At 43.6% G+C, this 26,698-nt stretch overlaps 10 protein-coding genes and 2 non-coding genes across 17 annotated transcripts; 5 read left to right on the forward strand and 7 right to left on the reverse strand.

Moving 5' to 3' along the window:
* Positions 1 to 1,218: 1,218 nt before the first annotated feature.
* On the reverse strand, positions 1,219 to 4,596 carry LOC119551155 (protein crossbronx). 2 transcript variants are annotated; one of them, XM_037860349.1, is made up of 5 exons: positions 4,455 to 4,596; positions 4,320 to 4,384; positions 4,157 to 4,260; positions 3,603 to 4,100; positions 1,219 to 1,384 (listed from the first exon to the last, which is right to left on the reverse strand). In XM_037860349.1, exons 1-4 carry the CDS (start codon positions 4,538 to 4,540, stop codon positions 3,621 to 3,623), a joined length of 735 nt encoding a protein of 244 aa, XP_037716277.1. In that variant the 5' UTR covers positions 4,541 to 4,596; the 3' UTR covers positions 1,219 to 1,384; positions 3,603 to 3,620. The 2 variants fall into 2 exon arrangements, with proteins under 2 accessions (XP_037716277.1, XP_037716278.1); XM_037860350.1 differs by lacking the exon at positions 1,219 to 1,384 and having other exon boundaries at positions 3,540 to 4,100.
* Positions 2,633 to 3,744, forward strand: LOC119551157 (UPF0598 protein CG30010). 2 transcript variants are annotated; one of them, XM_037860351.1, is made up of 3 exons: positions 2,634 to 2,990; positions 3,044 to 3,548; positions 3,605 to 3,744. In XM_037860351.1, the coding sequence occupies exons 1-2, from the start codon at positions 2,844 to 2,846 to the stop codon at positions 3,542 to 3,544; spliced, it is 648 nt and encodes a 215-aa protein (XP_037716279.1). In that variant the 5' UTR covers positions 2,634 to 2,843; the 3' UTR covers positions 3,545 to 3,548; positions 3,605 to 3,744. The 2 variants fall into 2 exon arrangements, with proteins under 2 accessions (XP_037716280.1, XP_037716279.1); XM_037860352.1 differs by lacking the exon at positions 3,605 to 3,744 and having other exon boundaries at positions 2,633 to 2,990; positions 3,044 to 3,582.
* A 50-nt stretch (positions 4,597 to 4,646) lies between the features above and the next one.
* Positions 4,647 to 5,728, forward strand: LOC119551154 (alpha N-terminal protein methyltransferase 1). The gene has a single exon (XM_037860348.1). The coding sequence runs from the start codon at positions 4,741 to 4,743 to the stop codon at positions 5,569 to 5,571; it is 831 nt and encodes a 276-aa protein (XP_037716276.1). The 5' UTR covers positions 4,647 to 4,740; the 3' UTR covers positions 5,572 to 5,728.
* Positions 5,729 to 6,000: 272 nt separating this feature from the next.
* On the reverse strand, positions 6,001 to 7,102 carry LOC119551158. The gene has a single exon (XM_037860354.1). It carries the CDS (start codon positions 7,034 to 7,036, stop codon positions 6,458 to 6,460), a length of 579 nt encoding a protein of 192 aa, XP_037716282.1. The 5' UTR covers positions 7,037 to 7,102; the 3' UTR covers positions 6,001 to 6,457.
* A 221-nt stretch (positions 7,103 to 7,323) lies between these two features.
* Positions 7,324 to 8,870, reverse strand: LOC119551153 (zinc finger protein 277). Its single transcript, XM_037860347.1, has 2 exons — positions 8,583 to 8,870; positions 7,324 to 8,524 (listed from the first exon to the last, which is right to left on the reverse strand). Exons 1-2 carry the CDS (start codon positions 8,827 to 8,829, stop codon positions 7,413 to 7,415), a joined length of 1,359 nt encoding a protein of 452 aa, XP_037716275.1. The 5' UTR covers positions 8,830 to 8,870; the 3' UTR covers positions 7,324 to 7,412.
* Positions 8,871 to 10,640: 1,770 nt separating this feature from the next.
* Positions 10,641 to 11,792, reverse strand: LOC119549990 (phenoloxidase-activating enzyme-like). Of its 2 annotated transcripts, none has more exons than XM_037858399.1 (4): positions 11,493 to 11,792; positions 11,373 to 11,415; positions 11,138 to 11,313; positions 10,641 to 11,086 (listed from the first exon to the last, which is right to left on the reverse strand). In XM_037858399.1, the coding sequence occupies exons 1-4, from the start codon at positions 11,701 to 11,703 to the stop codon at positions 10,689 to 10,691; spliced, it is 828 nt and encodes a 275-aa protein (XP_037714327.1). In that variant the 5' UTR covers positions 11,704 to 11,792; the 3' UTR covers positions 10,641 to 10,688. The 2 variants fall into 2 exon arrangements, with proteins under 2 accessions (XP_037714327.1, XP_037714326.1); XM_037858398.1 differs by having other exon boundaries at positions 11,475 to 11,788.
* A 582-nt stretch (positions 11,793 to 12,374) lies between these two features.
* On the forward strand, positions 12,375 to 17,676 carry LOC119549989 (transmembrane protein 53). Of its 3 annotated transcripts, XM_037858395.1 has the most exons (5): positions 12,375 to 12,510; positions 12,848 to 13,035; positions 13,145 to 13,326; positions 16,590 to 16,871; positions 16,939 to 17,676. In XM_037858395.1, exons 2-5 carry the CDS (start codon positions 12,921 to 12,923, stop codon positions 17,527 to 17,529), a joined length of 1,170 nt encoding a protein of 389 aa, XP_037714323.1. In that variant the 5' UTR covers positions 12,375 to 12,510; positions 12,848 to 12,920; the 3' UTR covers positions 17,530 to 17,676. The 3 variants fall into 3 exon arrangements, with proteins under 3 accessions (XP_037714323.1, XP_037714325.1, XP_037714324.1); XM_037858397.1 differs by lacking the exons at positions 12,848 to 13,035; positions 13,145 to 13,326 and having other exon boundaries at positions 12,429 to 12,510; positions 16,939 to 17,529; XM_037858396.1 differs by lacking the exons at positions 12,375 to 12,510; positions 12,848 to 13,035; positions 13,145 to 13,326 and adding an exon at positions 15,263 to 15,603 and having other exon boundaries at positions 16,939 to 17,529.
* A 286-nt stretch (positions 17,677 to 17,962) lies between these two features.
* Positions 17,963 to 18,044, reverse strand: Trnas-uga. Its single transcript has one exon. It is a non-coding gene; the product is annotated as a tRNA-Ser (tRNA).
* A 513-nt stretch (positions 18,045 to 18,557) lies between these two features.
* Trnas-uga lies at positions 18,558 to 18,639 on the forward strand. The gene has a single exon. It is a non-coding gene; the product is annotated as a tRNA-Ser (tRNA).
* A 262-nt stretch (positions 18,640 to 18,901) lies between these two features.
* LOC119551770 (rRNA 2'-O-methyltransferase fibrillarin) lies at positions 18,902 to 20,844 on the reverse strand. The gene is made up of 3 exons (XM_037861297.1): positions 20,817 to 20,844; positions 20,234 to 20,697; positions 18,902 to 19,645 (listed from the first exon to the last, which is right to left on the reverse strand). Exons 1-3 carry the CDS (start codon positions 20,827 to 20,829, stop codon positions 19,064 to 19,066), a joined length of 1,059 nt encoding a protein of 352 aa, XP_037717225.1. The 5' UTR covers positions 20,830 to 20,844; the 3' UTR covers positions 18,902 to 19,063.
* A 672-nt stretch (positions 20,845 to 21,516) lies between these two features.
* On the forward strand, positions 21,517 to 23,475 carry LOC119550869 (tektin-B1). The gene is made up of 3 exons (XM_037859849.1): positions 21,517 to 21,832; positions 22,213 to 22,644; positions 22,693 to 23,475. The coding sequence occupies exons 1-3, from the start codon at positions 21,621 to 21,623 to the stop codon at positions 23,345 to 23,347; spliced, it is 1,299 nt and encodes a 432-aa protein (XP_037715777.1). The 5' UTR covers positions 21,517 to 21,620; the 3' UTR covers positions 23,348 to 23,475.
* On the reverse strand, positions 23,359 to 25,720 carry LOC119550868 (protein arginine N-methyltransferase 7). The gene is made up of 3 exons (XM_037859847.1): positions 23,979 to 25,720; positions 23,762 to 23,913; positions 23,359 to 23,704 (listed from the first exon to the last, which is right to left on the reverse strand). Exons 1-3 carry the CDS (start codon positions 25,686 to 25,688, stop codon positions 23,449 to 23,451), a joined length of 2,118 nt encoding a protein of 705 aa, XP_037715775.1. The 5' UTR covers positions 25,689 to 25,720; the 3' UTR covers positions 23,359 to 23,448.
* Between the last annotated feature and the right edge of the window lie 978 nt (positions 25,721 to 26,698).

Below are 26,698 nucleotides of genomic sequence, written 5' to 3' on the forward strand. Positions count from 1 at the left end.
ATTGTTATTATCGTTTCGCAAAAGGGCATTTCCTATATATCTTATAGATAGATCCCGAGTTGTAGGACCCTGATCTATTAGGACGAACACTTTTCTGACATGAATTTCGAAAATCTTCAATTCGTATGATAAGTGACCGAAGTTGTAGGTACTTTTTAAGATCACGCAGTCTGTTATCCATTTGTCACACGTCTTACACGAGTCTAATATACCCCTCGATTACCCGGTAAAGAGACTGAAACATCATCGAACTTTGTCCTAGCGGCAAAGCTGTTTTTGTCGCCGTATGCCGGTCGCGCAAGAGAACTTTCTATTGACATTGGCCGCCAGTGGAGAGACAGAGAGAGAGGGTGGGAGGTCGAGCAAGAGAGCGACAGCTGTTCGCTGAAACCCCAAAAGACACAGGTCCCAAAAGTCCAAATTACTTCATCCAGGGTTACTTGAAATTTGGAATGGCAAAAAACTAAACGAAGCACTTAAAATTTAAAAAACTGACTACTGAATTATTAAATCCAAATGGCCTACTGGGAAGCGCTAAATAAATTAATTATCCAAATTATCTATCAAGGTTTTATCATTTTCATAATTCTTGGTTACCTCATCACTGGAGTTTGCAAGATTATAGTTCGGGGGTGAGGTGTCATCCTAATCTCTTCAGACCAAAGACTGTTGGATGCATGAACTTGGAGATACACCCTTGATAAGTAATTATTACTCGACTATTTGATGCCAATACTCAAATCAAAAACTACTTCTACCATGGAAATCCTTCGATTCATAATACATTGCAAAAAATATATATCATTCCCTAGTTCCCGAAACTGGTAGGTATAAAAAAAGCGAACCACATCACATCTCACATCCCCTGATATTGATCTATTATGCTTGAGGAAACTTTCAGAACATTATGAGCTTTTTGTTGTTGTTTTGAGAAGGGAACTTAAATGCTCTAGCCATTTCGATCGGACGCGTGGAGCTTATAATATTAACAGCCGGTGTGTCTACATATACCGGGACTCGTTGGCAGAGTCGGATGAATCGTATGACTTCCAATGGTTTTTAAGATTTGGCGCTGATTTGAGCGAGTAAGAGAAAGCAGAGAGGACTTCTCTGTTATCGCCGGTAAGAGCTGAATTTATTGGGAGCTCTCTCTCTTCAAAATACATCTTGGCGCTATATATATGTTCGTATATAGGTAAACACGCGTATATCGGAGGTTTTCAGATTTTTATTTTTATAATGCGGCACGCGCGATTGGGGCAATAACAAAAATGGGGAGTCTTATCACCACACCAGACCGAAAGAGGGGCCAACCAGAATGATATTGTGTATGAGCGACGGCAGATATAATAGCCAGATAATGCCCAAATGAGGGAGTGTTTACCTGCAAACAGAGAAGTGTGTTAGAAAAGCCTATATGTATTCATAAATCCTAAATCATAAATCATAAATAACTTTTGGGTTATTTAAAAAACTCATCAACATAGTTTTAAAGATTAATTTTGCAATGCCTATATTGCCAGCTCTTCAGTTCTAAAAACTTTGAACTTTGAAGCAAGAGTCTGAAATACAAAAACAAATATGAAATCACTAAAGCTGCAACTCAAAGATTATATTAAAGAAATCTAGCAACTTGGGTTTACTACCACCTATAAGAAAAGATTGCACACACTTCTAGGCGATTAAAACGTATTGGTGAGCAGATAAGAAGGGCCACGCCTCCGTCTGAATGGAAATCTTTCATAAGCTATCAAGCCGATGGTGCAAAAATCCAGCCAGTCATTGCTAATTACTGGACATACCATATCTTATCAGCTCCAAATGCGGGGCATTAAACTAAAGTACCCTGCCCAAACGGGGATTTCTTTACTTTGAGTGCCTACAAATGAATATATGCTTTTTATGCTTCATATTCAGAAAAGGGTATTTATTAGTCGTTTTATTGAGAGCAGCAAGACCTAAAAAAAAGTGATAGTATCATGCACGTGCCGCTTATTTTAGTACGTTAGATTCCTCATGCATACAGTGATAAGGCTAAAGTTTGATCTATCTTTTTCGATTTATGGTTTTAACAGGCCAATGTATCAGTTTGCCAAGGTTGTGTACTCCTGGTATTATCTTTAAAAAGTCTAAAAGCATAACCAAATTCCTTTTCACTCTGATCCAATTTAATTCAATTCTAGAGAATGATTATATCTAAGTCCAAAGTATATTTAGATATGATATATAAGAACAAAAGGAAAGTGAAGAACTAATCGTAACGACCTTCAGGTTATCTGTATTTTACTCAATACCATATAGAAAAATAAATTTATTTCAATGGGTTTGATTTAATGTAAAGGTTTTTACTGTTTACATTTATAAATATGAAACATTTTCGCAACACCTTTTGTAAAATAATAAAATCATTAATCCTAACAAGACTAATAAAATAAGTTTTTTGTTTTTGAAAAACCGTTGAATATCACATTTTACAGTGAAGCTTATTAACAAAAGCTTAGCATACTTTCGGTCAACGATTTTTTAAATGAACTATCGCTATGTTGGATACAGGAAATCTAGAGCTTTCAGTATTTTTAGGGTTTCAAGTGACAGCCACTAAATTTTTTAAAAACAAATTATATCTTTTAAACATATTGTTTGATAACTTGTCGACTATGTTTATAAATCCCATAGTAGAAAAACGACTCACAAAGAAAGTTTCAGTCTTCTGAAATGAATTTTACATAAGCAAAACCAAAAGGTTTAATGTGTGGTGGACGGCATTCGAATAGTATGTAGTAAACAAAAGTCAGCTGTTCTTTGTAGCTTTTTTGGAAACGCAGTTCTCAGAAAATATAACAATGTTTATACTAAGTACTAGATCGATAATAAAGCCGAAAGTCCTTGCTTTTTCAAGCCCATTCTATCGTTATTTGCAATACAATCAAGGTCAATCTCCTGAGCCTAAAATACGCGAATACTTCTACTACATTGATCATGAGGGAATGGTAAGACTCAAAACTATGAACATTTCCCCGAACTATCAGAACATCTATTGTAGCTCTTTCTCGACGATGCGAAAATGAAAAACTTTACCAGCTGCTTCAAAGAGAAGGACTTCCTGAGGTTCTTTTTCAGTCGCCTGCGAGTGAACAAAACAAATAGATACGAAAACGAATTTCCATACATTTCCCTCTGTGGGCGGGAAAGGAATTTTATACGGTGCGATGATACGCCTCTTGTGTTCACTGAGCAACTGAGAAAGGACGATAAGGAGGTGCTCAGCTATGCGCACTCGGGACAGGTCCTAACCCTGCCCTATGAGCCGCACAAACTGTACATGGATCCGCGAAACGGAAGGGTCTATCATCCAGCCACGCCACAGGTGGGCGGAATAGGTCTCGTCCGTTCCAAACTGGCCATCGAACTCAGTCAGCACTTTGAGTTTCCGCCTGGCCAGGCTTCCCCCACTCATTTTCAATGGAACGGAGAGCGATTGAAGCTGCAGAACGAGTGGGTTAGCGATACTCAGCGATTTCCCATGAATGAGGAGTGTATATAATCGAGTAACTTTAATGGATTAAAATTGAGACAACGTTAGTACTACGTAGATAACTTACAGGGCCGGAAAATGGTTTTTACTCAATGCTGAGGGGCTTGAACTCGCCCTCCTTCACCCAGGAGAGACCAGTGGCGTGGCCTGCATTCGCCTGTTGCGAAGAGGATTCTGTTTGCTTGCTCCTCCCAGCCTTTATGCGCTCCAGGACGGGTCCGTGTAAGTCCGTTTGAAACTTCTCAAATACTATGTAGTGCGGATCCTCGGTGGGCGGAGTGTCGTAGACGTGCTCCTTGCTCTCCTTTATGTTTTCTTGGACGCGGGTCGCAAACTCCTCCTTGTTGCCCATTAGCAGCTCTGCAGCCTCGCCGTTCTTCAGTTTGTCCACCTCAATGCCTCGAATGCTTTCCACGGGATCGGAGAATATGGCCTGCAGGTACTTCAGAAGCTGCCAGAGGTGATCTTCGCCACATCGCCACTCCGGAAAGGCGTGACTCACGTCCAAAGTGTGGGTGTAGGGGCACACATGGGGGTGCAGTACATCCTGCTGGAATATTATGGTCTGGGGGGAAGGGGTTTTCAGTAATGTGCACTTGGTTTATCCACGACCCTACTTACCGGAAGACTTTTGTCGTCGGGAAAACGGTCTGGCAGCAAAATCGAGAAGCGAAAAACACTTTCCGCATAGAAGCCCTGGCGTCCGAAGAAGACCCCGAACCACTCTATGAAGACCATAAAATGAATACAGGTGTGCATAAAGGACATATGTAGGTATGCTCACGCAGGGAATTCGCATAGCTAGGTATCACATAGACCCCTCCTAACTTCTCCGACTCGATCATTTTGCTAAAAACACAAAATAAGAAAGTAGGTCAATTTGTTTTGTCACCATTGATTAAGTACAGAGATAACTCACTATTCAGCCAGGATTTTGTACTCCTGCTGGATGGTGGCGATGAGCAGCTTGTCATCCTTCTTATTCGCGTCCAAATCTAGAGTCATTTCGTCTCGACAATTAATAAATTAAACACAAAACTCTTAAAATAAACAAAACAGTGTGTTGGTGTTTCTTCGAACAGCTGTTTTCAGCAGAGTTGCCACCTTTTGTGTTTCCCAAATGGACTCGCTTTGTTTTGCAGCCCTGGTATTTGACTAAAAACAAAACCCAGCATGCGGATGCGGCCTTCAGAATCCGGACAAAAATGACTACTACTCTAGAAGCCCAGCTTTCAGACAAGCTGCAGATGATGGACGAGATCAAGGACATTGACCAGGAGCCGCTGAAGGAGGTGGAACCCAGTAGTGCACCCATTAGTTCTGATGGCACGCAGGCGTCGCCTTCGCCCACTGCAAGTGCCACCAAGATCGCTGGTCCGGAGCCCGAGTTCTACGACAAGGCGCAGAAGTACTGGTCCGAGGTACCGGCCACTGTCAACGGGATGCTCGGCGGTCTCGGCTACATCAGCGCCATCGATATACAGGGCTCCAATGTGTTCCTGCGCGAAATTCGCGTGCCCGGCAACAGGTTGGCCTTGGACTGTGGCGCCGGAATCGGTCGGGTGACACGAAATCTCCTCATACCGCGCTTTAACTGCGTGGACCTCGTTGAGCAGGATCCCTCCTTTGCGGAGAAGGCGCGGGAGTACTGCACCACGGATGACCTGGGTCCCGGAAAGGTGGGCCAAATCTACAACGTGGGACTGCAGAGATTCGCGCCCTCGCAGCAGTACGACCTCATCTGGAGCCAGTGGGTGCTGGGCCACCTCACGGATCGCGATCTGGTCGCCTTCTTCAGGCGCATCAAGCTGGGATTGGCATCAGGAGCGTACTTTTGCCTGAAGGAGAACGTAAGCAGCTCCAAGAAGACGGTGGAGGACAAGGAGGACTCGTCGGTCACCAGACCACTGGAAAGCTACGAACGCTTTCTGAAGGAAGCCGGATTCCGCATCGTGCGCAAGGTCAAGCAACACAACTTCCCCAAGGGACTCTTTCCGGTGTATATGATCGCCTGCAAGCCCGTCTCCAAGGAATAGGTTTAGCGTTTAGTTAGTTTTAGCATTGACGTACGAACCATTGTACTAAAGTTATCCTTAAAGCAAATTCAATGTCACATTACTAGCTAGTCAATTAAAATTAAACGTTCTGAACAACAAATAAACAAGCTTTAAAGAGCTTTTAAACGTTCCTTAATGGATGCATTTCTCTATACTTTTGTACTGTCGCGAACCGTCCAGAACGATCTGTGTTCAAAGATTATGGGGGCAATCCCTGAAGGCAGTTACTGGGCTACGTTGACCAAAGAAGAAGGGCCACGATGTCTTCTCCAAGGGCGACATGGCCTTCATCTCGGGCAATCTGCTGGTGGCCGATGAGCGGGGCTTTTCTATTATTTTAATAATCTTTATTGTGCTGGCTCTTAAAAATCAATATTTATAAAACTATAAAATAATGAATTCAGGACATTTTTAAAATAATTTTTGTAGTTTAAATAATAATAGGATCACACATTTTAAATAATTTCAGCAAGTAACACAATCCTCTTAATAGGAGACAATTTGATTAGATCGCAGTTGTATTTGATAAGTTTTGTAATTTATTGTGCTATTATTAAATAATTTTTAAAAAGGAAACTTACAATTGAAAGAGCATCATTAGCCACTCTTCAATAAAGAAGCAGCGGTTAGAAAATCTAATATTCCGGATTCCATTTCCAGTTCCAATCAAATGGGATTTGCTTAAGTTTCAGTCTTCAATAGAACTAACAGTTTGCTAGGTCTTTGTAAGTTTATAAGAATTAGATCTGCTAGTTTCTTGAAGAACTGAAACCTGCAAACTAGGTAAAGCCAGACTTGACAATGATTTGGATGTGAAAACCGGGCCGTATAAAATACTTTCAGCAGTCTTTGGAGCGATTTCCGCTCAATCCTTGGGTGGCACATCCTTGTTGAGCTCGGCCCGCTTTCGCTGCTCCATGCGCTCCTCCACCTGGTCCAGCCGGTCGCTCATCGCGTCCAGGGAACTGAGGAGACCCGCCTGGATCTCGCCGTAGCGCTTCATGGCCAAAACGAGGCTCTCCTCGATGAGCTCGCTCTGCTGGGCGTACTCGCCGTTGTTTTGGGTGATGCCCTTGAGCTGCTCCAGACACTCGGCGGGAATGCTGCGGAAGTACTCCGCCCCCAGGGCGGGTTCCAGCTGCCTGATCCTCTCCAGCTGCTCGGCCTGAGTGTGCAGCTCGGGGGCCACGGCATGTAGGTAGACCTCCTTGGAGCGCACCTGCTGCTGCTCCTCGAGGAAGTTGGGGTCCAGGTACTTCTCCAGCTCGCCGGATCTCTTCACGCACTGCTGCAGTGGAGCACTGCCCGTCGTGGCTTCGCCCAAAAGGGCGTGTGCCGAGCACAGGGCATCGACCACGCCCTCACCCGCCTCCGAGTCCTGCACGGGACCCAGTACCCGCGTCAGGGCATCGATACGCTTCTCCAGAATGTCCAGGGCCTCCATTTTTCGCTGGATTTCTTTAATTTGTTTGGTTGCAGGAATGATGTCAGCCTTCTTTAAAATATACTTTTTAATACCACAATTAATTGAAATATACCATAAATAAAATGTTGGAGGGTGTATTCGCTAAGTGCCCTTGCTAAGCATTTGATGTGTACAAACTGGTGTACATTAACCCTCAAGTGGTTCTTTCAACTATTTTCAAATATTCAAGCTACATAATTAACGATTTGTTACTCAAACTTGGAACTTTTGGAATTCAAATTCAATAAGTTAAAACCACTCTCATAATTATGTAACTTTTTACTTAGTTTATTCTAAACTAAATCGGTTAATCACTGTACAGTTTAAAAATCCCTTGTTCCGGATCTGCATAACTTTACAGCTTAAAATTCTCGAGGGACAGCCGCTCTGCATCCTTGTTGATCTGGGCCAGACTGTCCTCAGAGATGATGCGCACCACATCGGCCTCCGTATCATCGCCTGCGGAGTCATCCAGCACACACAGCAGGCCATCGTTTTCCATGTAGGGAAAGAAGAACTCCGGCTTGTCCCAGCTGGTCTTGTCTCCGATGCCGCAGTGCAGCTCTTGGGCCATGTGCTCCACCAGAAGCTCCTGCTCATCGAACTGAAGGTCACAGGTCACGCAGCGCAGCACGCACATCTGTCTGCGCAGGTAGTTGACCACCTTGACGCGCTGGTAGAAATTCAGCGGGCTGGTGGACTTGTCGAAGTCCAAACGATGGGCATCGAGCATGTGATCCTTGAGAGCGGCAAAGTTGTCCCCAAGATGGGGGCAGTACAGGCACTTAATCGCACTGGGCTCACCATCTGCCGCCCAATCCGACCAATCGGAATCGTGCTCATCATCCGAATCCGGACGAGCAAAGTGCTTGTCAAAGTCCACGCTGCCGGTTTCGGGATCAGCGACTGTGGACACCGACGCGGTCGCCTGTCTTCGTTTCGAGTGGTGCTGCTGCTTCCGGGGCGTTGGAGCAGCTGGTCCGCGATTGTAGTTAATGAGGAAGTACTTGTCGTACTCCCTTCTATTAGGATTAATCCGCTTGTGACCCTTCTTGCGCATGTGCTCCTTGAGCGTGGGCCGATCCCTGAAGATCTTCTCGCAGTACAGGCACATCAACCGATTTAGGTTCTCCTCCAGGTGATCGAGCAGCTCGTCCACGTAGACCAGCTTCTCAGGCTTGCCCACCAGCAGGAAGTGCTTGTCGAACAGGTGGTCCAGGTAGTCAGCCCTCAGTCCCTCGATCACGGTCCTGCAGAAGAGGCACTCCTTGGAGAAATTTCTGTCTGTTAGCTCAAATTGATGGCGCTCGAGGGCTTCACTCAGCCGCTTCTCCTTCAGCCTGCGTCGCAGCTCGTAGTCCTGGGGCAGGATATCGCACAGGAGGTAGTATTTCTCGTTCCTGGCATATTTGCCATCGGGCAGTTGATCAAGAAACATGGTTGTGCAATATTGCTCGAATTCATGGGCTAAATTGGGGGAGTTATTAATGTAAGGATAGGATTAAGAGTTAGTCAATCCTCCTACCCTGAAACTCCTTTTCCCAGTACTGCAGATAGTCCTCCAGCAGGGCTATATCCTCCACATCTGCTATGACCAGGCGGTGCTCCAGATACAAGTGCGCCAGGCAGTCGTCCTTGTCGGCGGGAAATATGTACACCTTGTCGCACTTCAGGCACTTTATGGCCGTGTTGGCCGAGGGCTTGAGTGGAGGACTCGACTTGATACCCTCTGGGGGGCAATCCTCCCCAGAAACAGCCACCTCGTGCTCCATTTCGGCGGTGTTTACGTTTTGCTCCAAGAACCGTATGACCGTTCGTGCTAAGCCAAAAAATACTGGTCGGCAAGAATAAATAGTAAACAAGAAAGGAAGTTAATATAATTATTAAATTTAAAAATACAAAAAATGATATTCCCAATAGTATAAGATAATATGTCAAAAAACACCGAAGCTATAATTTGTTGTATATTATTTTCCCACCAATTTTCCGATCGTTCCTATGGCAGCCATATGATATAGTCGTTCGATTTTGATAAAATTAAATTGGAAATTCATAATTTCCAACCGTAGAAGGTTATATATTAAAAAACACCGAAGCTATAATTTGTTTCACATTATTTTCCCACCAATTTTATGATTGTTCCTATGACAGCTATATGATATAGTCGTCTGATTCTGATAAAATTTAATTCGAAATTCAAAACTTGTTAAAAAATGTTATTTCCAAGCTTAGGAGGTTATATGATAAAAAACACCAATTTTCTTAAAATTTTTTTTTCCGATTATTCCTATGGGAGCTATTAGATATAGTTGTCCGATCCGGCTGGTTCCGACTTACATATATACTACCTGCAAAAGATATAAGACTTTTGGGAAAGTTTCAGCCCGATAGCTTTAAAACTGAGAGACTAGTTTGGTTTATACGCACTAGTTTGGTTTATTACTACGACTAGTTTGGTTTATTACGGACAGACGGATAGACGGACATGGCTAGATCGACTCGTCTAGTCATGCTGATCAAGAATAAATGTACTTTCTGGGGTCGGAAACGTCTCCTTCACTGCGTTGCAAACTTCTGACTGAAATCAATATACCCTCTGCAAGGGTATTAGTATGATCTACAGTGAACAAAATTGGGAACAAAAATCTATAATAAATTAACTTTATTAAATCTAATAGTATTTTTCTTTCATGGTTTTCATATAAGTATGATCTAAGGTGAGCAAAATTGGGAACAAAAATCTATAAAAAATTAACTTTATTAAATCTAATAGTTTTTTTCTTTCATGGTTTTCATGGAATATCACATCGCCTTGTAAGTAAGTAAAATAATGATTTCAAATTGTACATTTTGAAAAAAAACAATTTTATAAAACATCCAAAATATGTAAAAAACATTTATTAGATTTCACTGTTCCGCTTCCTTCTACTTGTTACAAACTTTCCAACGAATTTAATGTATCCTTATAATCTACGAGAAACGGGTATAACAATGTTAAAAGACGTCGGTCAACTTTTGTGAGTTAAAGCAAGAAAAAATTATGTTTTTACTTTATTATTATGATCACGATACTCTTGAAATAAAGTTCTTTATACTTAAAGTGAGTGTAAATGTTAAATTTACACAACGTTTCACAAAACCATGTATTATTTCTTATTTTTATTATTGTATCCACTTGGCGAACAAGTTCAAGGCTATATTCTATGTTTTAAATTCTTTTAAATCACTTGTCTTTAATGCTCTTATTTCTTATCTTTCGAGCTAACCTCAAGGCTATTATTTTTAAGTTCAGTTTATGTAGCCACTTAGCAAATAAGTTCAGGGCTATATTCTATAGCTTAAATTTCTTTAAAGTCTTTTATTTTGAACGCTTTTAATTCTTATCTTTCGAGCTAACCTCAAGGCTATCATACATTTCTTAGAAGTACTCCATTAAACAAAAACACCTCCTAACGAGGTTATGGGTCGTGACGATCGCACCTTCAACATACAAAACAACTGACCTTAAATTTTGTACGAAAAATGCTTGCACTTGACTGAAAAAAATATTCTTTTTAAAATGTTTTCAGAAAATAAAAATATGTTCAGATGAAAATGCATAAATTCTTTATTTAACAATCGTTTGATCAAGTTACGTATTTCGCAAATATTCAAGAACTCTCAAGATAAAGCCAGTAAAGTGCGTTACATTTGTGTAAACTCCCAAACCGCCACAAGAGTGAAGGCCAAAGCTGACAATACCGTACTGGAAGGTCCGGTTATGACCCTCATAGGTTCGTACTGCGCTTAGTGGTCCGCCAGAATCCCCGTTACATGAGTCGCTGGTATAACTGCCAGCACATATGTGGCCTACATCAAATTCCGATTGTAAACTCTCCGCACATTGGTTACGATCAAAGTTTTCTAAGGTAGCAACTTGTAGAACCTTGCTAGAATCGCTTGTACGAGTTCCACCCCAGCCGGTGACACTAAATAAGGGAACGTTTCCCATTTCTTCATCGATGAGAATGCAGATCGGTCTCACAAAATCTAAGGATTGAATAATTAGCTTGGATGTTCGTGTTGCCTTTTTTTAATTACCTGAGTAGGGAATTATTTCACTCATTCGAAGGATGCCTATATCATTCTTGTGACCATTATATTCCTTATGAGTCATTTTCCTATCGACATCAACTATAAAGTACCTTGGTATGCAAATACCCGAACTGCAGTCTTTCATGTGGTATTGATTATCGTATTCCCCCAAGCGTACTTTCCTAAAAAAAACGTAAATTACATAAACATGAATGAGGAATTTTGAAATTCCTGTACTTACATGGGTCCATCCTTTATACAATGCGCTGCTGTCAGAACAAAGCCTGCAATATAATGATATATGTAACTAAAACTAAATTATAATTATAATTCAAGTGCATACGATAAGTGATAAGCGAACCGCCACAGAATTTAACACCTGTCTCTAGTGTTGGAGCGATCACCAAAACCATCCATGGATTCGAAAGTATGTCTGTATCTCGACCTCCCATAATCTTCCCGCGGATCCTTGATACGGCACAATCAGGGTCGAGCAAGTAAGCCGAACCTTCTTTAGTTCTAATAAAAAGGCAGGCTAAAAGCCCAATAACCGAAAAGACGATCTTCACCATGATATTTCAACGACTGAATGGAGGCACTCAAAATGAATCGCATTATATTGGCTCTTTGACCAGCAGATACTGATTTCATGATTTTCGTGTGTTGCAATATAATATATTGTTCAGCGATAGCTAAGGAAAAATGACAAAGCAAAATTAGACTAAAATTTTAGCGCCCAACGATGAAAATAGATTTCTAGGAATAACAATATAAAATGCTCTCATTATTATCACTTTTTTAAGAAATAAATATTTTTTTATATACATATACACACATACGATTTAAGTAGATTTTAAAGAATAACAAGATTAATAATTGTTGTCTGGGAGTAAGTAAACGCTGTTAACGATTGCAAAAACAAAGTGTTTTGTTTGAAGTTTAGTTTAACGGATTAATATTTTTTAAACAATTAGTACAAAATTAACGTATTTAAAGTCATATTTTATAAAAAAAGAAAACCATTTTTGCTAGACTTCACCAATGTTAAAATGATCGGAGGTCGTGGCTTTTGAGCGTTAAAGTTTAAGCTTATTTTAAAATTAAGACAGTGAAATCTGTAGTCAAAAAATCGTATACCTTTTAACAGAAATCAATAATCAAAAGATTGCTCATTTTCCATTTTCTTTCCGTGTAGTAAAATACTAAATCAAATAATTAAATACCAAATATACCAGAGCGGCACTCGAGCCAAGGAGAGGTATTTACAGACTTCCGGCGAACGGTAGCCACTCACTGCTGAGCGGTTTGCTTTGGTTCGGGGGCGGAATTGAAATTGTTAAACAAAAATCGAAACTCAAACACGGGAGCACGACGTTAGCGTAAGTGCAGCGGCAATCGATTTGGTGTTCGTTACGTTACATCGCCAATTGAGGAGTCCTCCTCAATACCCACACAGATACACCCCGCGCACACACACCCGCACACACACGCACAGCCCAGGGAGAAAATTTAGAGCCAGAACCCCTCAATTTATCAATTAAACAATACAAATTGAGACTCGTCTGCAGTGGGTACAAAGTTCAGTCCGTGTGCACTGCCCTGCGGCTGTGTGCGTGCATGTGCATGGCTGTGTGCGGGTGTGTGTATGTGTGCAGTAGGCAAATGAGAAGAAAAGAAAGAAAACAAAAAAAAATACCACTGCAAATCATTTTTCAGTCTGTGTGCAAGGCGCTTTGTGAAAGTATTTCCCGTGAAAGTATTTCGCATTCTGCAATTTTCCGCAACTACAATGGCTGCGCACTTTTTTCGCACTGCATTTTACGCAACGGCGGCAAGAAAATCGATGAGTTTGCCCTTCGCCGGCCGGACAGCCGCAACTTTAGCCGTGGGCCTCTCCTTTGGTGGTAAAATATCCCAATCCCAATTCGAACTATCAACTATCTGCAATGACCCTAATTACATTACCCCATCTCCCGTTTTATTTATAATCGCCCATCATCCGCCATCGAATAGCGCAAAATAGCCGGGCAGCCGTGCCGTACGAGAATGCCTACGCGGACAGCTTCTTCGGTGGCTGCCAGAGCCAGGGACTGCTCAAGGTTCCGCCACCGCAGGTCCGTAGGATCCAGCCAGCGCTGATCCGGAACTTCTCGAGCCTGCAGTCGGGCCACCAGCAGCAGCCGCAGGCTCCAAGTGTAAGCATGGTCCCTAATAATGCATTTTTTTCGTATAGAGGGGTTCCCAGGATCAACAAAAATTTGATTTTTATAAATTATCTAATCCTTCCAAAGGGATCTTCCCAAAATAATCCTTACTTTCGGCTTACAAGGGGTTCCCATGATCAACAGAAGTCCATTATAACCATTAGTTATCTAATAGCTAGTCCTTAAAATCTGTCTATTCCTTTTTTTGTACATAAAGCTATTAATCCTTTTGGTTTAGGATTAACAGAGGTTCTAGAGACTTTTCTTTAACTATCTTATCCTACTCTACATTATCATAGCATTCCCAGGATCAACAGAAATTTGTTTTTTCTAAATTATCTAATCCTTCAAAGGGAATCTTTCCAAAATAATCAATACTTTCGGCTTACAAGGGGTTCCCATGATCAACAGAAGTCCATTAGAACCATTAGTTATCTAATAGCTAGTCTTTAAAATCCGTCTATTCCTTTTTTTTGTATATAAAGCAATTAATCCTTTTGGTTCAGGATTAACAGAAGTTCTGGAGACTTTTCTTTAACTATCTTATCCTACTCTACATTATCATAACATTTAATTTCACACTTTTTGAGACCTCTGGCAGTCTGATCTGCCATTAACCCAAATTTGCATTGTCATAAATGTTACTATCTCCACAAAGCGAGTTCAGAGAATACTTTATGGAGCAAGGTTCATGAGTTTAACAACATCTATAACATTTTTAAAGATGACTTACAGTACGATAACATGGTCTTTTTAAGTCGCTCCTATATTAATAGATTTCACATCTTGCCTGCCTGGTATCGACTGTACATTTAATATAAACGTTCATAACGTTACTTACAATAAAAGAAAACTTTGATAGATATATGGTATATCTATCTAACAATTTCTGTAGATAAATAATCAAGTGATGACAATATTAATCCATTATATAGTCAGCAATTACATCTGCAATTTAGGAACTGAAATATCAGTAAAGTTCGCCAATTAAGAACCAAAGTCAAGTTTGACTAAAGACCGATTTATAAATCAGGTATATATAACAGTGTATCATAGTTCTCGATGACAGACTTCTGATATGGCACATTGAACCTCTGTTGATCTATGTTGAACCTTTAATTACATTTATTTCGCTTATTTATTTTGTGCATTTTGTAGTTTGTGACTTTGGAAATTTGCATGCTTGAGTAAATTGTATTCCCTGCACTTTGTACCCGGCAAATGATTTCGGTTCTCTATCTACCTAACCTCGCCCCTCTTCAATGGTGATTTGTACAGATTAGCTGCGCTTGCTATATGTATTTATAAATATTTTTACATTATTTTAATTGCTGTTTTCCAGTGCCCTGCAATTAGTACGTACTCATTAACCGCTTGAACTGACCAGAAAATTATTCAGCGTATGCGATATTACCGATATCGAATTTCAATGAAGTGAAAGCCATGTCCTTGGACGTATTTTTGGAACCACCCTCGCTTTCAGCAAGCTCAATTGAGCAGCGACTTAGCTTTTTCCATGATTCAAATCATAATGGCGCCCAATGCCAAGCTTTCGCCCGAGCCGCCAAACATTCGTGTTCTGTGTTTATTTTCAGACACAAAGTTGATCATATCTTTATTTAAGGGTATAATAGGCTCTAGGATATGTTTGTATAACATACAACGAAGTAATATCATTTAAATATGAGTTAATAGAGAAATCTGGAGATCTATAAATAGAAAGAGTCTTGAAACTATTTGGATTTTTGAAGTATAGAAAGTATCTAGAATTTATGTTGTACAAGGGTATTATTGGATCTAAGATATTTACAAAATCAAATTAAAATCATTTAAAGATGAGTTAACAGATAGAAAATCGAGTTTAGGTACCAAAATCTAAGGATCTATAGTTAGGATCGTTGATTAGAAGGTATCTGCTAGTCGGAACACTATTTCTACTTCCCCAAAGGGTACTGGGGCTTCCAGTGGCGCAATGTAATTTAAACCAATGCCGCAAAGAGTAGAAAAAACATATTCCTCCATATACACACACAGCGGCTGAAATAGCAATTTTCCATGGGGAATGTAAGCTCGACTCAATTCCGCTCAACTGTCTATGATCGTTCCAGTGGATCGCTGGGTGTATATGCTATATGTTGTGGATCAGTCAGTTAGTCAAAGTCGTTGCACCTGCTTAGTTTTATCTTCGAAATGGACTTCCTAATCGAGATCACATTGCTGGTCATATTGGCAATTATACTGCTGAAAATCTACCACCGGGCGAAACGTGTGAGTGGCCTTGAACTTTCTGCTCAAGTTCAAAGTGTCAGGCTAAAGTGAAAGTCTTTTCCAGCCTCTCGCATTCATTGTGTCACTCGGTGCCTCAATTATATGATCTTTCTTTTTTTCGCAATGACCAATTTATGTGGGAAGTATTAAGTCACAGGTTGATTCCGTTTGTCCCTGCACTAATCTAAATTGCAACTGCTTATCGTTAGATTTTGCGGGGCTATCTTCGAATCCATAATGCTATCAGTCGGTTTAGGCAGGAAAAGAACCTAAAACCTTTGCACCACCTTCATTTAGTCTTTTGCCGCCGTGCTAATTTGTCGCTTGCTCGTAGCAATTTCTGGTAATTAGCTACTACAAAGTAAATTACGGAAGCAAAAGGGTATAATATAATACAGTTGCATTTAGGTCGTATCTTTGCAACTGGGTCTGTCTTCTATTTGATCGTGAAATACAGTTTGTGATCATTCGTAAGGCGATCGCCGTAATTTAATATCTGTAAAACAATCAAACGCACTTACACCTGGAATAATCTTATCAGGAACAGCTGTTTATTATCACGTGTTCGCCGACTTTTTCAAGGTCAGCAGCTGTTGCCGTGGATAAATCAGTGCCGTATCAAATATTTCCCATAATTTGCATGGATTATGGTTCCCTCTTTAACCTGCAGATCAGACTCTACAGATCGACCCATATTAACCACTCAAACTTTCATATCTAATCAGCTAGCCATTCAGTTGCTGACTAGACCTATCCAAACTTTGCCTTCCAGTGCGATTAGTTTAATGCAATAGTAGAGGTCTAGACGGTTAGTCGTTAATATTTAAGAAGCCCATACCCATATGCATGTTTGCACAGTTGATAAGTGTGCACTTTGCACTTGAATTTATTTGCTGTTCCTAAAGTTTCATTTCCTCTAACCCTATCGCTAATCATATCATATCTGTGCCCACATATGACTAATAACGAATCTTTATCGTACTTAGAGCGCCATGGCCCCGTCGAAGAATCGCCGGTACATATCCTCGCAGGATATTACCAAGAACATGACGCTGTACACCAGCAACAAGACGCAAATCGAGGTGGATCCCAAAACGCTGGCCTTCAAGAAGCCAACCGGCAACCCGTTGGTCCTGATGATGGCCTGGCTGATGGCCAAGCAGAAGCATCTGAAGAAGTACGCCCAGATTTACACGGAGATGGGCTTCGATGTGGTGGTGGTGCACATTACGCCCTGGCAGTTGCTCTGGCCGGTCAAGGGAACCCAGGTATAAGGCAAACCGTGTTATTATCATTCAGTCCAGTCCAGTAATCCATGCTGTTATCCCCAACCAGGTGGTGGCCGCTGAGACGCTGCGTTTCCTGGAGAACAATCAGTCGTATGAGCCGATCGTGATGCATGGCTTCTCCGTGGGTGCCTACCAGCTGGGCGAGATCATGCTGCAGATGTCGCGCGACATGGACCGCTATGGCAGCATCCTGGAGCGCTTCGTGTGCCAGATCTGGGACAGCGCCGCCGACATCACCGAGATCCCGGTGGGCGTGCCCAAATCGATTTTCCCCCGGAACGAGCGCATGCAGAGCGCCCTGCGCAACTACACGCTGTACCACATGAAGACATTCCACAACCAGGCCACCATCCACTACATGCGCTCCAGCCAGATGTTCCACTCCACACTGCTCAAGGCCCCGGCGCTGTTCTTCGTCTCCGACAACGATCCCATCGGACCGCCGTCCTCCAACCAGGCGGTGCGCGAGAACTGGGAACGGGCGGACATCAAGGTCACGTTCAAGTGCTGGGAGCGATCCCAGCATGCTGCCCACTTGATGAAACACCGCGACGAGTATCTGCAGACGCTCTTCCAGCATCTGGAGACCTGCGGCGTTCTGGAGGCCATCGGCGTGCCCAAGCGCGCCAAGTTGTAGGCGCCTCTTTCGCAGAGCCGCCTGACGAATTCGGTGATATACATTTATTCAAGAATCAACGCGATTATGATTTTACCCTAGCTGCTAAGACCTAAAGTTTAACGACCTTAAAAAAAAATTAAAACCAATGTCCTCTTTGAATGATTATGATCTGAGTGTCTTTCGCGAGGCAGAATCTTCAAACGCCCGCAGGGGAATTCCTAGGCTAAGCTTAATGTCGTATTGTATCAACTGAGAGAAAATGCACTCTATATTGTTATATTTTGAGATCGCTGCAAAAAGGCTAAATAAAGTAATTTAAATGATACAGAAAAGTTAAAAGTAGGTGTTTAAACTTGTGTATAAATAACTTGGGTAATGGGATCTATGTTATTACACCGGGTAAAAATAAAATTTTTTGAGTTAAATCATAAAAAAAATTTCCATCACATATCGCTGCGGACAGGACTTGAACCTGTGCGGGTAGAACCCAATGGATTTCAAGTCCATCTCCTTAACCACTCGGACACCGCAGCCTTATCAGAACTCGCTCTATTTCTTATGTCATCATTTGAGCTGCATAATTATATTCATGTTTTGTATTTTTTATTTATTTTATTAAAATGTAATATTTATTCTCTATATTAAACAGGAAAATTGAAAACGTTTAAAACGATAAGCACAAATAAAAAATTCTTTTTTGTAATTCGAGATTTTAGACCATACAGCCAAGACACCCACCCTGAAGAGTTCTTGGCATTTGTCTTAATCAAAAGCAAGCCATCCCTGGTTAAAAAATGAGTCAAATTATATATTAATACTACAATATAATGGTTTCATGGCATATTCCTCTTAAAAAAAATGTAAAAATATTACAAAGAATGTAATCACGCCACAGTAATGATCCAGATTTTTTAGACCACCCCAGCCAGGACACGACCCCAGAAGAGTTCTCGGCTTGTGTCCTAATAAATAATACTGCAGCCCTGGAAAATGTACTAAAATCTCCCCCTTATGACAAACTGGAACTTCGCCACAAGGCCGGCACAGCTGCGGTGTCCGAGTGGTTAAGGAGATGGACTTGAAATCCATTGGGTTCTACCCGCACAGGTTCGAATCCTGTCCGCAGCGGACTTTTTTATTTTTCTTTTTTTTAATGGTTTTTATTTTATTTAAAAGATATTTCTCTGTTTTACACTTCATTATATGTGATGCTTGTTGGACAATAATGTTTATAAGTATAAGCAACATAACCCGACTTATCTTGAGAATTATTATGTTTTGGCAACTAATTAGCCTTCTATTTTATCAAAGCCGTTCGTATACAACAATGATTTGCTCTCATCTGCTTTATGGAACCACATTTCACATACGACCTCCGTCAAGTCTTACATTTGCTTTTGGTTTCTGTGTATATTTTGTACGTCTGCTACAAAAATAGTTTGCATTTTGATTTATCTTTACAACTATGGTTTTATATTTAAAAAGAAACTTAATACAACACGTCTGTATTAGTACAATAGCCTTAAAACTAAACCAGGCAGAAGAGGTCGTCCTACTGCTTGGGCGGTGGTCGGTAGACGCCGACGACGACGGCGTGGTCTCGCTCGTATGGCTCCAGCGTGAGCTGCTCCTGCGGCTTCAGCTTGTCCGCCTGCATCTTCTTCACCTCGGCAGCGAATACCGCTTCCGGCTGCGCCGTCGAGTCGATGCAGGAGGCCTTGATCGAGATGACGAAGTGGCCGCCGTTCTTCAGGAAGTGCTGGGCATTCAGCGCCACAATACGGCCCTGATCCGGCTGGGCAACGTCGGCGAAAATCGTATCCACCATGCCCACCAGCATGCGGTACTTGTGCGGATGGCGAGCGTCCTCGATGATGGGTATGATGTTGGTGCGTTTCTTGGCCACATTGATCAGATCGCGACCGGATCGGTGTGAGAACTCCACGGCGTAGACGAGACCCTCGGGTCCCACCACATCCGACACGTGCGAGACCGTCGTTCCGGAGGCGGCGCCCAGGTAGAGCACCTTGGAGCCCGGCGGCATGTGAATCTGCTCAACGCCACCCAGGACAGCGGCAGCCAGCTTGGAGCGGAAGGGGTTCCACACGCGGTACTCGATCTTCTCGCCATTGGTCTGCAAATTAGATTGGAATGGTGATTAAACTTGTGGATGGGTTTATTTTTAATAAGTTAAACAAGAAACTGGGAAATGAAAGAGGGAACAGAAGGTGTGTGAACAAAATCAATATTGAAAACGTTTAGTTTGCTCTCGTAGATGGATAGTCTTGTTAAATGCACATTATTGCAATATAATTAAATTAAAATGATTAATTTTGTTTGAGAAACTGTTGGTAAACATTCAATAATTGTAAACCCTATGGATTTCCCTGTGAAAACTGTTGATAAACACATGGTATTCCAAGATAGGAGGCTTGAAAACAACCAAAAATCTCTTTTCAAAATGGTGGATGGGATTGTTTGGGTTCGGAATGTTTTGGGATAGGATAGTTAGACGCCTCAGTTGTGCATTGTTCTAAGCAGACCTTGGAGCACCCGCAACTGCTTCACGTGTACCTGGAGTGCACACAGCCACAGGTGGCCGCCATGGCTGCTCATGGCCACATGATGCCATGTTCTGTACCCCTGCGCACAACCTCATCATTAGCCGGGGATTGGGATTAAGACTTGGATCAAGGATAAAGACAGAGAATAAAATACAAACCTCGACGGAGATGCGCTTCTCGCCGTAGACCTCGGATCCGGGTACAAAGTTCCTGGTGACCAGGGCGTCCTCCTTGCCGCGGGCAATGAAGACTCCCTCGTGACGATGCGCTTCGATGGTGACGGTTTTGCCGCCCTTGAAGCCGCCGGCGCCACCACCACGTCCTCCGCCGCCACCGCGACCGCCGCCTCCACGGCCACCACCGCCACCTCGTCCTCCGAAGCCACCACGACCACCACCTCGATCTCCACCGCCTCCGCGTCCACGGCCGCCGCCTCCAAAGCCACCACGACCACCACCGCGATCTCCACCGCCTCCGCGTCCACGGCCACCTCCTCCGAAGCCGCCACCGCCACCTCGGCCTCCTCCTCCAAATCCGCCGCCGCCACCGCCTCCTCCGCCGCCGCCACGCCCACGGAAGCCACCGCCTCCTCCGCCGCCGCCACCACCGCGTGGACTGAATCCTGCAACGAAAAACGATCACATTTGAATATTCACCCTCTAAGAGGTTAAGTTTATGGGTCCAAATGGCTGTTGCGCCGACTGCTTTTGACTGTTTTTACTAAAGGGGGATCTTGCGCACCTGGTTTGCCCATTTTATGCTGCTGTACTTGCACTTTTTAATACAACTTTCGACGAAATGTGAATTGGGTCCGTTAACACGCGGCAACCAAAACGCTTGAAAAGAAAAACACGTGTGTGCGCCAGTGTGTCCACACCAGCGACCGTGCGAGAAAATACCGAAATACTAGCGGGAAAATACCAGAAAATAGTGTGGCCACTGGGTGGGGAAATTGGATAAGGGTTAAGCGACGCTCCAAACCATTATATTAGGGGGACTCGGTTTCAAACATCTATACCTTTTATAAAATATGTATATAATATATTATAATATTTATATTTGCTTTGTATTTTCTTTTTTCCCTAATTTGGAAAGATATCTAGAGATATTCATTATACGTATGTTTGTAAATGTAATAGTCCATAAGCTTAATAGAAGAAATTAATAAAATAGGTAATTTAATAACTTTACAAATCTTACCGGAAGTTATAATCTTTTCCCGCTTAAAGTTTTAATATATGTATGTTAAGGAAAATTAATCCTTAATTTATTACCATAGGAACACATTACTATTACTATGGATTGGCACCACATCCCAAAAATCGAATACTTATCATCCTAAACAAATAAATCACAGCCCGTTGTCCTTGACAATGACCCAAACGCCTTGGAGATCTAGTGTTCGTTGACCAAACAACCACTTGAAATCGAAGTTTCAGGAAAATTTACCAGTCCACTTTGGGAGTTCCAGTTGGGAGCACATATTTTCTGAGATTACTAACGAATAAATTCAATTGTTTTTTGTTTAAACTTAACCTATACAAGATGGCCTTCCACTCGGTGGTAACGATGGAAAAGCCCCTTCAGCACATCTCGCTGACGGATTGGTACGCCCGGGTGAACCAGATGCGCAATGTGGCGGATGCCAGGAGATCAGACGCCTTCGCCATGCGCCATTCATCCCGATCCCTGAGGAATGAGACGAGGATCGAGGGCGACTGGGCCAACTATGAGACAAATGAAGCTCTGACCGATCGGTGAGTTTATATTAAGAAGGTTTTTATCTATTTAAAAAAAGTCAAATCCGATATTAGGAAAATTCATATTATATTGTACTTCAAATTTCTCAACTCAAGAATTCAACTTCTCACTTTTTTGAGAAGAAATGTCCTTAAAATCAATATGAAAGAAGTCGAAAATAGTCTCGTAAGCCGAGATCACTTTAACATTATTAATAATTTTAATTATTTAATCAAATCGATGAGAGAACCATTTTGAGTTAGGTTTTTTTTTGGCTGCACCTTACTTACTTTTTCAAGGGGATTTATCAGGGTTTTTTTTAGCTTAAACTTAATTATGAGAATTGTAGAAAAAGTTAATCTTAACAATTTGTCATATTGATCCGAACCTTCAATAGGATCTCTGAGTTGAATCGCTGGAGGGATATAATCTCCAAGTCCTTCGAGAGGATCGAGCGCGAGATCTTCATGCTGCAGGAGGAGAAAAACGCCACGGAACGTGAGCTGGAGGCGCTGGCGGGTCCGATCTCCGTGATAGCCGAGTGCCTGACCATGCGGGATGGACGCCTGGGATCGGAGATCACCTACGACGAGGCCGACACGGAGATCAAGAACGAACTGGTGGTACTGGAGAACAACCAGAGGCTGCTGGCCGATCGCTGTCAGAAGGCGTGGGAGAAGCTGAATCGGCTGGAGGAGGTGCGCTTCAAGATCGGCCTGGAGATCGAGTTCAAGGTGGAGGCAGTTCAGCTGGACAACTCTCAGTTGGCCCTTGACCGCAACTCGGCCAATATCTCCTACAAGCCGGATCCCACCAGGAACCCAAAGAAGTGAGTTATGAAGTTGTAGATTAATATACTAGTTAACCTCCCATTTAGTTCCTGTTCGTACGAGTCCTGGCTGGAGAACGTGAAGAACATAAAGCTGCTGGCGGAGAACGAGCTGGCTGATACGTACGCCATCCGGGAGGCGTTGTTCGTGTGCCGCGAGAAGGCACGCAACATGCTGCAGTCCCAGCAGGAGCGGGCGGAGCACACCATTCGCAAGCGAATCTTCGAGACCCAAAGGGCCAGGAACGAACTGGAGTGGCAGCAGCTCAAGATGAAGGACGAGATGGAGAAGGCGATGTGCGAAATTCGTACCTCGGAGAATGCCCTGCGCGACAAAACCGATGCCCTGAAGCTGGCCGAAACGCGCCTGGAGAACCGTGCCCAGAGATCGGGCATGGAGCTGTGTATGGATCAGGCCCACGACATGCTCTGTCTGGAGGTAGAGAAGCTGCGCGAGATCAGACGCCGGCTGCAGGCCAAGATCGATGAGAGCAAGACCAACTTTAATCTGCTGGAGGAGCACGGCAAGCGCATCGACGTGGATCTGGAGAACAAGCAGCACTCGCTGATGACGGACATCCGGGCACTGGATCTGCGTATGCGCCTCCGAGGAGGAGAGTTCGGCACCAAGACGACTCCTGCCACGCAGACCGACAGGAACATTACACTCACGCGCATGGAGAACGAGATTCCCAAGGATTAGATTGTATTTTTGTTTGAAATATCACTCATTCAATGCATTTACCCTGACGTTCATTGCTCGTTTGTAAATTGTCCAAATTTTTGTGAATAAACGATCGTAATCTAAAGCTTCTTTTGGCTAAAGCTAAAGTTTAGTTCCCCCTGAAGTGGCTTGAAGTCCGTGCCCCATTCAAGGTGGCTGGCGGCTTCTTTGGTTTTCCTGGGAAAGTGCACGCCCTGTCGGACAAACATGTCCCACTTTACAAAGTCACCGGTAACGGTGGGTTCACTGGGACCACTGCTAACAATAGATCTGGGACTGCTGTCGTCTACCAACTGCCAATCCACCCAAAGAGCCACTCCATTGCAGGTTCCAGGACTGTAAGAGCGAATGATATTAATACTTTTAGAAGTAGTATTACTGAGTTGTACCTACTGCTTCAGTTCTATGCTGCCCTTAAGGCTGTGCTCTTTACTAAAGTTGCTGAACTCCACATTGAGCACTTCCTGCGGTTCGGAAAGGGCGCGGCAGGGGTATTCCCAGAGAGGCTGGGCCTCCACCAAGGACACTGCCTGTTCAGCAGATCGCTGTAATCAAGAAAAATAATTATATCATCTGATAAAACCATTAAAGTCCTAGTATCAAAGCTCACCTCTACCATTTCATCAAACAAACGCAGATCGAATCCCTCGCAACTGCCAACAGGTGCCCGAATCTTGTGCAGATCCAGGAATTCTACGGGCAGAGCATAGATCCTCGCCGAGCAGGGCGAAATCTTCATACCCTCTGGCAGTCTGTCCTTAATTTTCATCAGCAAGGTGCCAAAGTAAAAGTTGTCCCACGGCAGGATGGCATTCATGAAGTAGGGCTCTGCGAAGATGTGGGTTAGCGAAGCCAGCTGCGACTCCTCGAGTTCCTCAACTTTGTCCACAAACTGGACGTTTTTAAGCTGATTGTGCTGAACAATCGACTCGAGTAATCTGCGCGAGAAGCGATGAGGTTCATGCAGTTGCACAGAGGCAGCTCCCAGGGCAGAGCTCGCTAAGCCCAGGAGGCAGCCATTTCCGAGGACCAAAACATTGGATTTCCCCGCCTCAATGCTTTCCTCCAGGTAGCGAAGGTAGCGCTTGTTTCGCGGGGACTGGTTAAGCTGACCGATCCTGCTGCGCGAGTAGGTCATGTGCAGGTCACATGAGCAGGTATGGCGCCGCACACTCTTCGTGGGCGCCTCCTCGCGAGCATCGAACCACAGGGAGTACTCGTCGTGGTGACAGCTCAGGTGAAAGGATTTACCTGCCTCGAGCAGCTGGAAGGGCTTGGGTATGTAGTAGATGGCCTGCATCCAGTGATCCCGCCAGGGCACTACATTGGGCAGCGGGTGATCCGTTGCCTTCTCGGCCGCCAGTTCTTTTAGTTGAGGATGCGCCCAGTATGGAGCACAGCTGAGGAGAATCTCACCGTCGTCGTCCAGTTGGATATCCCACCAGTAGAAGACCAGTTCAGCAGCTCCTGGTTGCTTGGATTGCAGCTTTAGTAGCTGCTCCCTCTGCTTTTCTCTATCTTGCTTGCGCTGAAAATCAAACTGAAAGATCTCCACGGGATCGGTGAGCGGGCGGAAGGCTGAGCTGGGCAACTGGGACAGCTGGACGTCGTGGAGAGCAGCCTCTCCTTGGCATCCTTTAAGCTGCTCTGGCGGTTGCAGCAGAGGTTCGCCATCCAGGTTGGCCAGTGTTTTCAGGCTGTTCCACTGCGCAGCTAGCGGGGATTGGGCCACCTGGGCGTAGCACCTGGCGCGAGCGGGAATGCAGAGGGCATCCTCGGTGAGCAGTTCGGCGTGAGCATGGTTGTAGATCCCAATGGCCCCTTCGCCAATGAGTTCCGTGTCCAGCAGCTCGGCCACCAGGAGATTGGCCTTCTGTGGCATGTCCTCGCCCACCTGGATCTCCGTGGAGCGCTTTCGGATGAGGCGCACCTTGTCGCCGGCTCCATTTGCGGCTAGGATCTTTTCCGCGCAGTTTGCCATGGGCAGAAAGGCCTCGCAGGCGGTCACCGAATCCGCCCCAGCTGCCAGGGCCATCATGGAGAGGATTCCTGTGCCGGTGCCGATGTCCAGGACATGGACCTTCCTGCCCGCCGCCCGCATTCCCCCGATGGTCTTCTTTAGGGCGGCAAAGTACTTCTGATTCCGCTCCCAATCGTGCAACATGTCCCCGAATCCCGCGTTGGCCACCTCCAGGTGGTAGTCGTACTCATCGCCGCGCTCCTGCCAGGAGTTCTCCCCCGTCATCGGGTTTAGCACTTGCGAGAAGCAGGACATCGTGCGGGGACTCAAAAGGCGTGCTTTTAGCAAATTCCTCAACATAAAAAACCGGCTAAGTAACAGGCTGCGTTGGCTTAAAAAGAGCCAAAAGTAAAGCTGAAATGGCTATATTATAACTTGGCTACAAAAAGTTTATCGATTTGCCGCGTACAAAAATCGACTTTAAGATGCAACTCAACTGGCAAATAAATCTAAAATTGATCAAGAAAAAGGATCATTAAAAAACATATGCAATTAAAAGAATGGTTAAGTCTAAGTAACAAAGTAAATTTTTTTAACATAAATGTATTATATATTTATTAACTCCAAGAGCAAGCGTCAATTTTTGGGTAGTTCTGTACCTAGGAAAAATACTCCTTTTATATTTTTGTTACGAACTGCTTTTTTCGGTGGCAGTGCCGCTAGCTCAGTCTTTTCTCAGGGCAGAGTACCCCTAATGCCACAGCTCGCAACATAAATATCGATATCGGTCATCACTAAGACAAAAACGTAAACAACGTAATTTACAAATATTGACGGGAAATGGATTACATTTTGGTGGCTATCGGTGACCTAGCCAAGCGCTCCCACCCAACCATGGATGCCCTCGAGGTGCTGCAGGGCACCACCCATTCTCAGTCGGCAGGAGCCCCCTCCTCGCGACTACGGCGGTTCCATCTCCCTCACTGGGAAAGTTTACTCACACATTGTGGGTTTTACAAATGTTTAATAAATATCGTAAGTACAATCGTTTATATACATGCTCCTCTTAACAGATCTATCCTTCCTCAGCCTTAAAGACCGAAACCTGGCCGCCGTCTTAAATACTTACGCGGTCAAAGCAGAGGATTTGTTTTGCTGGAAAAGGGTACAGGCGCCGCGGAAACTATGCTCTACCAGTCATGTATTGGTAGATCTCGCATGGAAACGCGGCCCTCAAAGGAATATACGCGATGCGCGGGTGTATGGTCAAAAAACATTTTCAACTTAAAAATGTAGTTATATTTTTAAGAACATTTTCAAGTAAGATGAGAACGTCAGAATTATCTCTTGTGAGGAGTTGAATAACTCCC

The sequence above is a fragment of the Drosophila subpulchrella genome, chromosome 2R (assembly GCF_014743375.2).
Source record: "Drosophila subpulchrella strain 33 F10 #4 breed RU33 chromosome 2R, RU_Dsub_v1.1 Primary Assembly, whole genome shotgun sequence".
NCBI classification, from domain to species: domain Eukaryota; kingdom Metazoa; phylum Arthropoda; class Insecta; order Diptera; family Drosophilidae; genus Drosophila; species Drosophila subpulchrella.

Excerpts from the sequence above, each read along its gene's own strand:
- LOC119551157 (XM_037860352.1), top strand. The coding sequence starts at position 2,844 with ATGTTTATACTAAGTACTAGATCGATAATAAAGCCGAAAGTCCTTGCT. Across the intron at positions 2,991-3,043 it reads ACATTGATCATGAGGGAATG|CTCTTTCTCGACGATGCGAA; the intron begins GTAAGACTCAAA and ends CATCTATTGTAG.
- LOC119551155 (XM_037860349.1), bottom strand. The coding sequence starts at position 4,540 with ATGACTCTAGATTTGGACGCGAATAAGAAGGATGACAAGCTGCTCATC. Across the intron at positions 4,385-4,454 it reads TACAAAATCCTGGCTGAATA|CAAAATGATCGAGTCGGAGA; the intron begins GTGAGTTATCTC and ends TTGTGTTTTTAG. Across the intron at positions 4,101-4,156 it reads CCGACGACAAAAGTCTTCCG|ACCATAATATTCCAGCAGGA; the intron begins GTAAGTAGGGTC and ends CCTTCCCCCCAG.
- LOC119551154 (XM_037860348.1), top strand. The coding sequence starts at position 4,741 with ATGACTACTACTCTAGAAGCCCAGCTTTCAGACAAGCTGCAGATGATG.
- LOC119551158 (XM_037860354.1), bottom strand. The coding sequence starts at position 7,036 with ATGGAGGCCCTGGACATTCTGGAGAAGCGTATCGATGCCCTGACGCGG.
- LOC119551153 (XM_037860347.1), bottom strand. The coding sequence starts at position 8,829 with ATGGAGCACGAGGTGGCTGTTTCTGGGGAGGATTGCCCCCCAGAGGGT. Across the intron at positions 8,525-8,582 it reads CTGGGAAAAGGAGTTTCAGG|CCCATGAATTCGAGCAATAT; the intron begins GTAGGAGGATTG and ends CCCCCAATTTAG.
- LOC119549990 (XM_037858398.1), bottom strand. The coding sequence starts at position 11,703 with ATGGTGAAGATCGTCTTTTCGGTTATTGGGCTTTTAGCCTGCCTTTTT. Across the intron at positions 11,314-11,372 it reads TGTATAAAGGATGGACCCAT|GAAAGTACGCTTGGGGGAAT; the intron begins GTAAGTACAGGA and ends CGTTTTTTTTAG. Across the intron at positions 11,087-11,137 it reads TGAAATAATTCCCTACTCAG|ATTTTGTGAGACCGATCTGC; the intron begins GTAATTAAAAAA and ends TTCAATCCTTAG.
- LOC119549989 (XM_037858395.1), top strand. The coding sequence starts at position 12,921 with ATGGCTGCGCACTTTTTTCGCACTGCATTTTACGCAACGGCGGCAAGA. Across the intron at positions 13,036-13,144 it reads CGTGGGCCTCTCCTTTGGTG|CGCAAAATAGCCGGGCAGCC; the intron begins GTAAAATATCCC and ends GCCATCGAATAG. Across the intron at positions 13,327-16,589 it reads AGCAGCCGCAGGCTCCAAGT|AGCGCCATGGCCCCGTCGAA; the intron begins GTAAGCATGGTC and ends TATCGTACTTAG.
- LOC119551770 (XM_037861297.1), bottom strand. Across the intron at positions 19,646-20,233 it reads AGAAGCGCATCTCCGTCGAG|ACCAATGGCGAGAAGATCGA; the intron begins GTTTGTATTTTA and ends TCTAATTTGCAG.
- LOC119550869 (XM_037859849.1), top strand. The coding sequence starts at position 21,621 with ATGGCCTTCCACTCGGTGGTAACGATGGAAAAGCCCCTTCAGCACATC. Across the intron at positions 21,833-22,212 it reads AATGAAGCTCTGACCGATCG|GATCTCTGAGTTGAATCGCT; the intron begins GTGAGTTTATAT and ends AACCTTCAATAG. Across the intron at positions 22,645-22,692 it reads CCCACCAGGAACCCAAAGAA|TTCCTGTTCGTACGAGTCCT; the intron begins GTGAGTTATGAA and ends CCTCCCATTTAG.
- LOC119550868 (XM_037859847.1), bottom strand. The coding sequence starts at position 25,688 with ATGTTGAGGAATTTGCTAAAAGCACGCCTTTTGAGTCCCCGCACGATG. Across the intron at positions 23,914-23,978 it reads TGTTTGATGAAATGGTAGAG|CGATCTGCTGAACAGGCAGT; the intron begins GTGAGCTTTGAT and ends TCTTGATTACAG. Across the intron at positions 23,705-23,761 it reads GGCAGCATAGAACTGAAGCA|TCCTGGAACCTGCAATGGAG; the intron begins GTAGGTACAACT and ends TCGCTCTTACAG.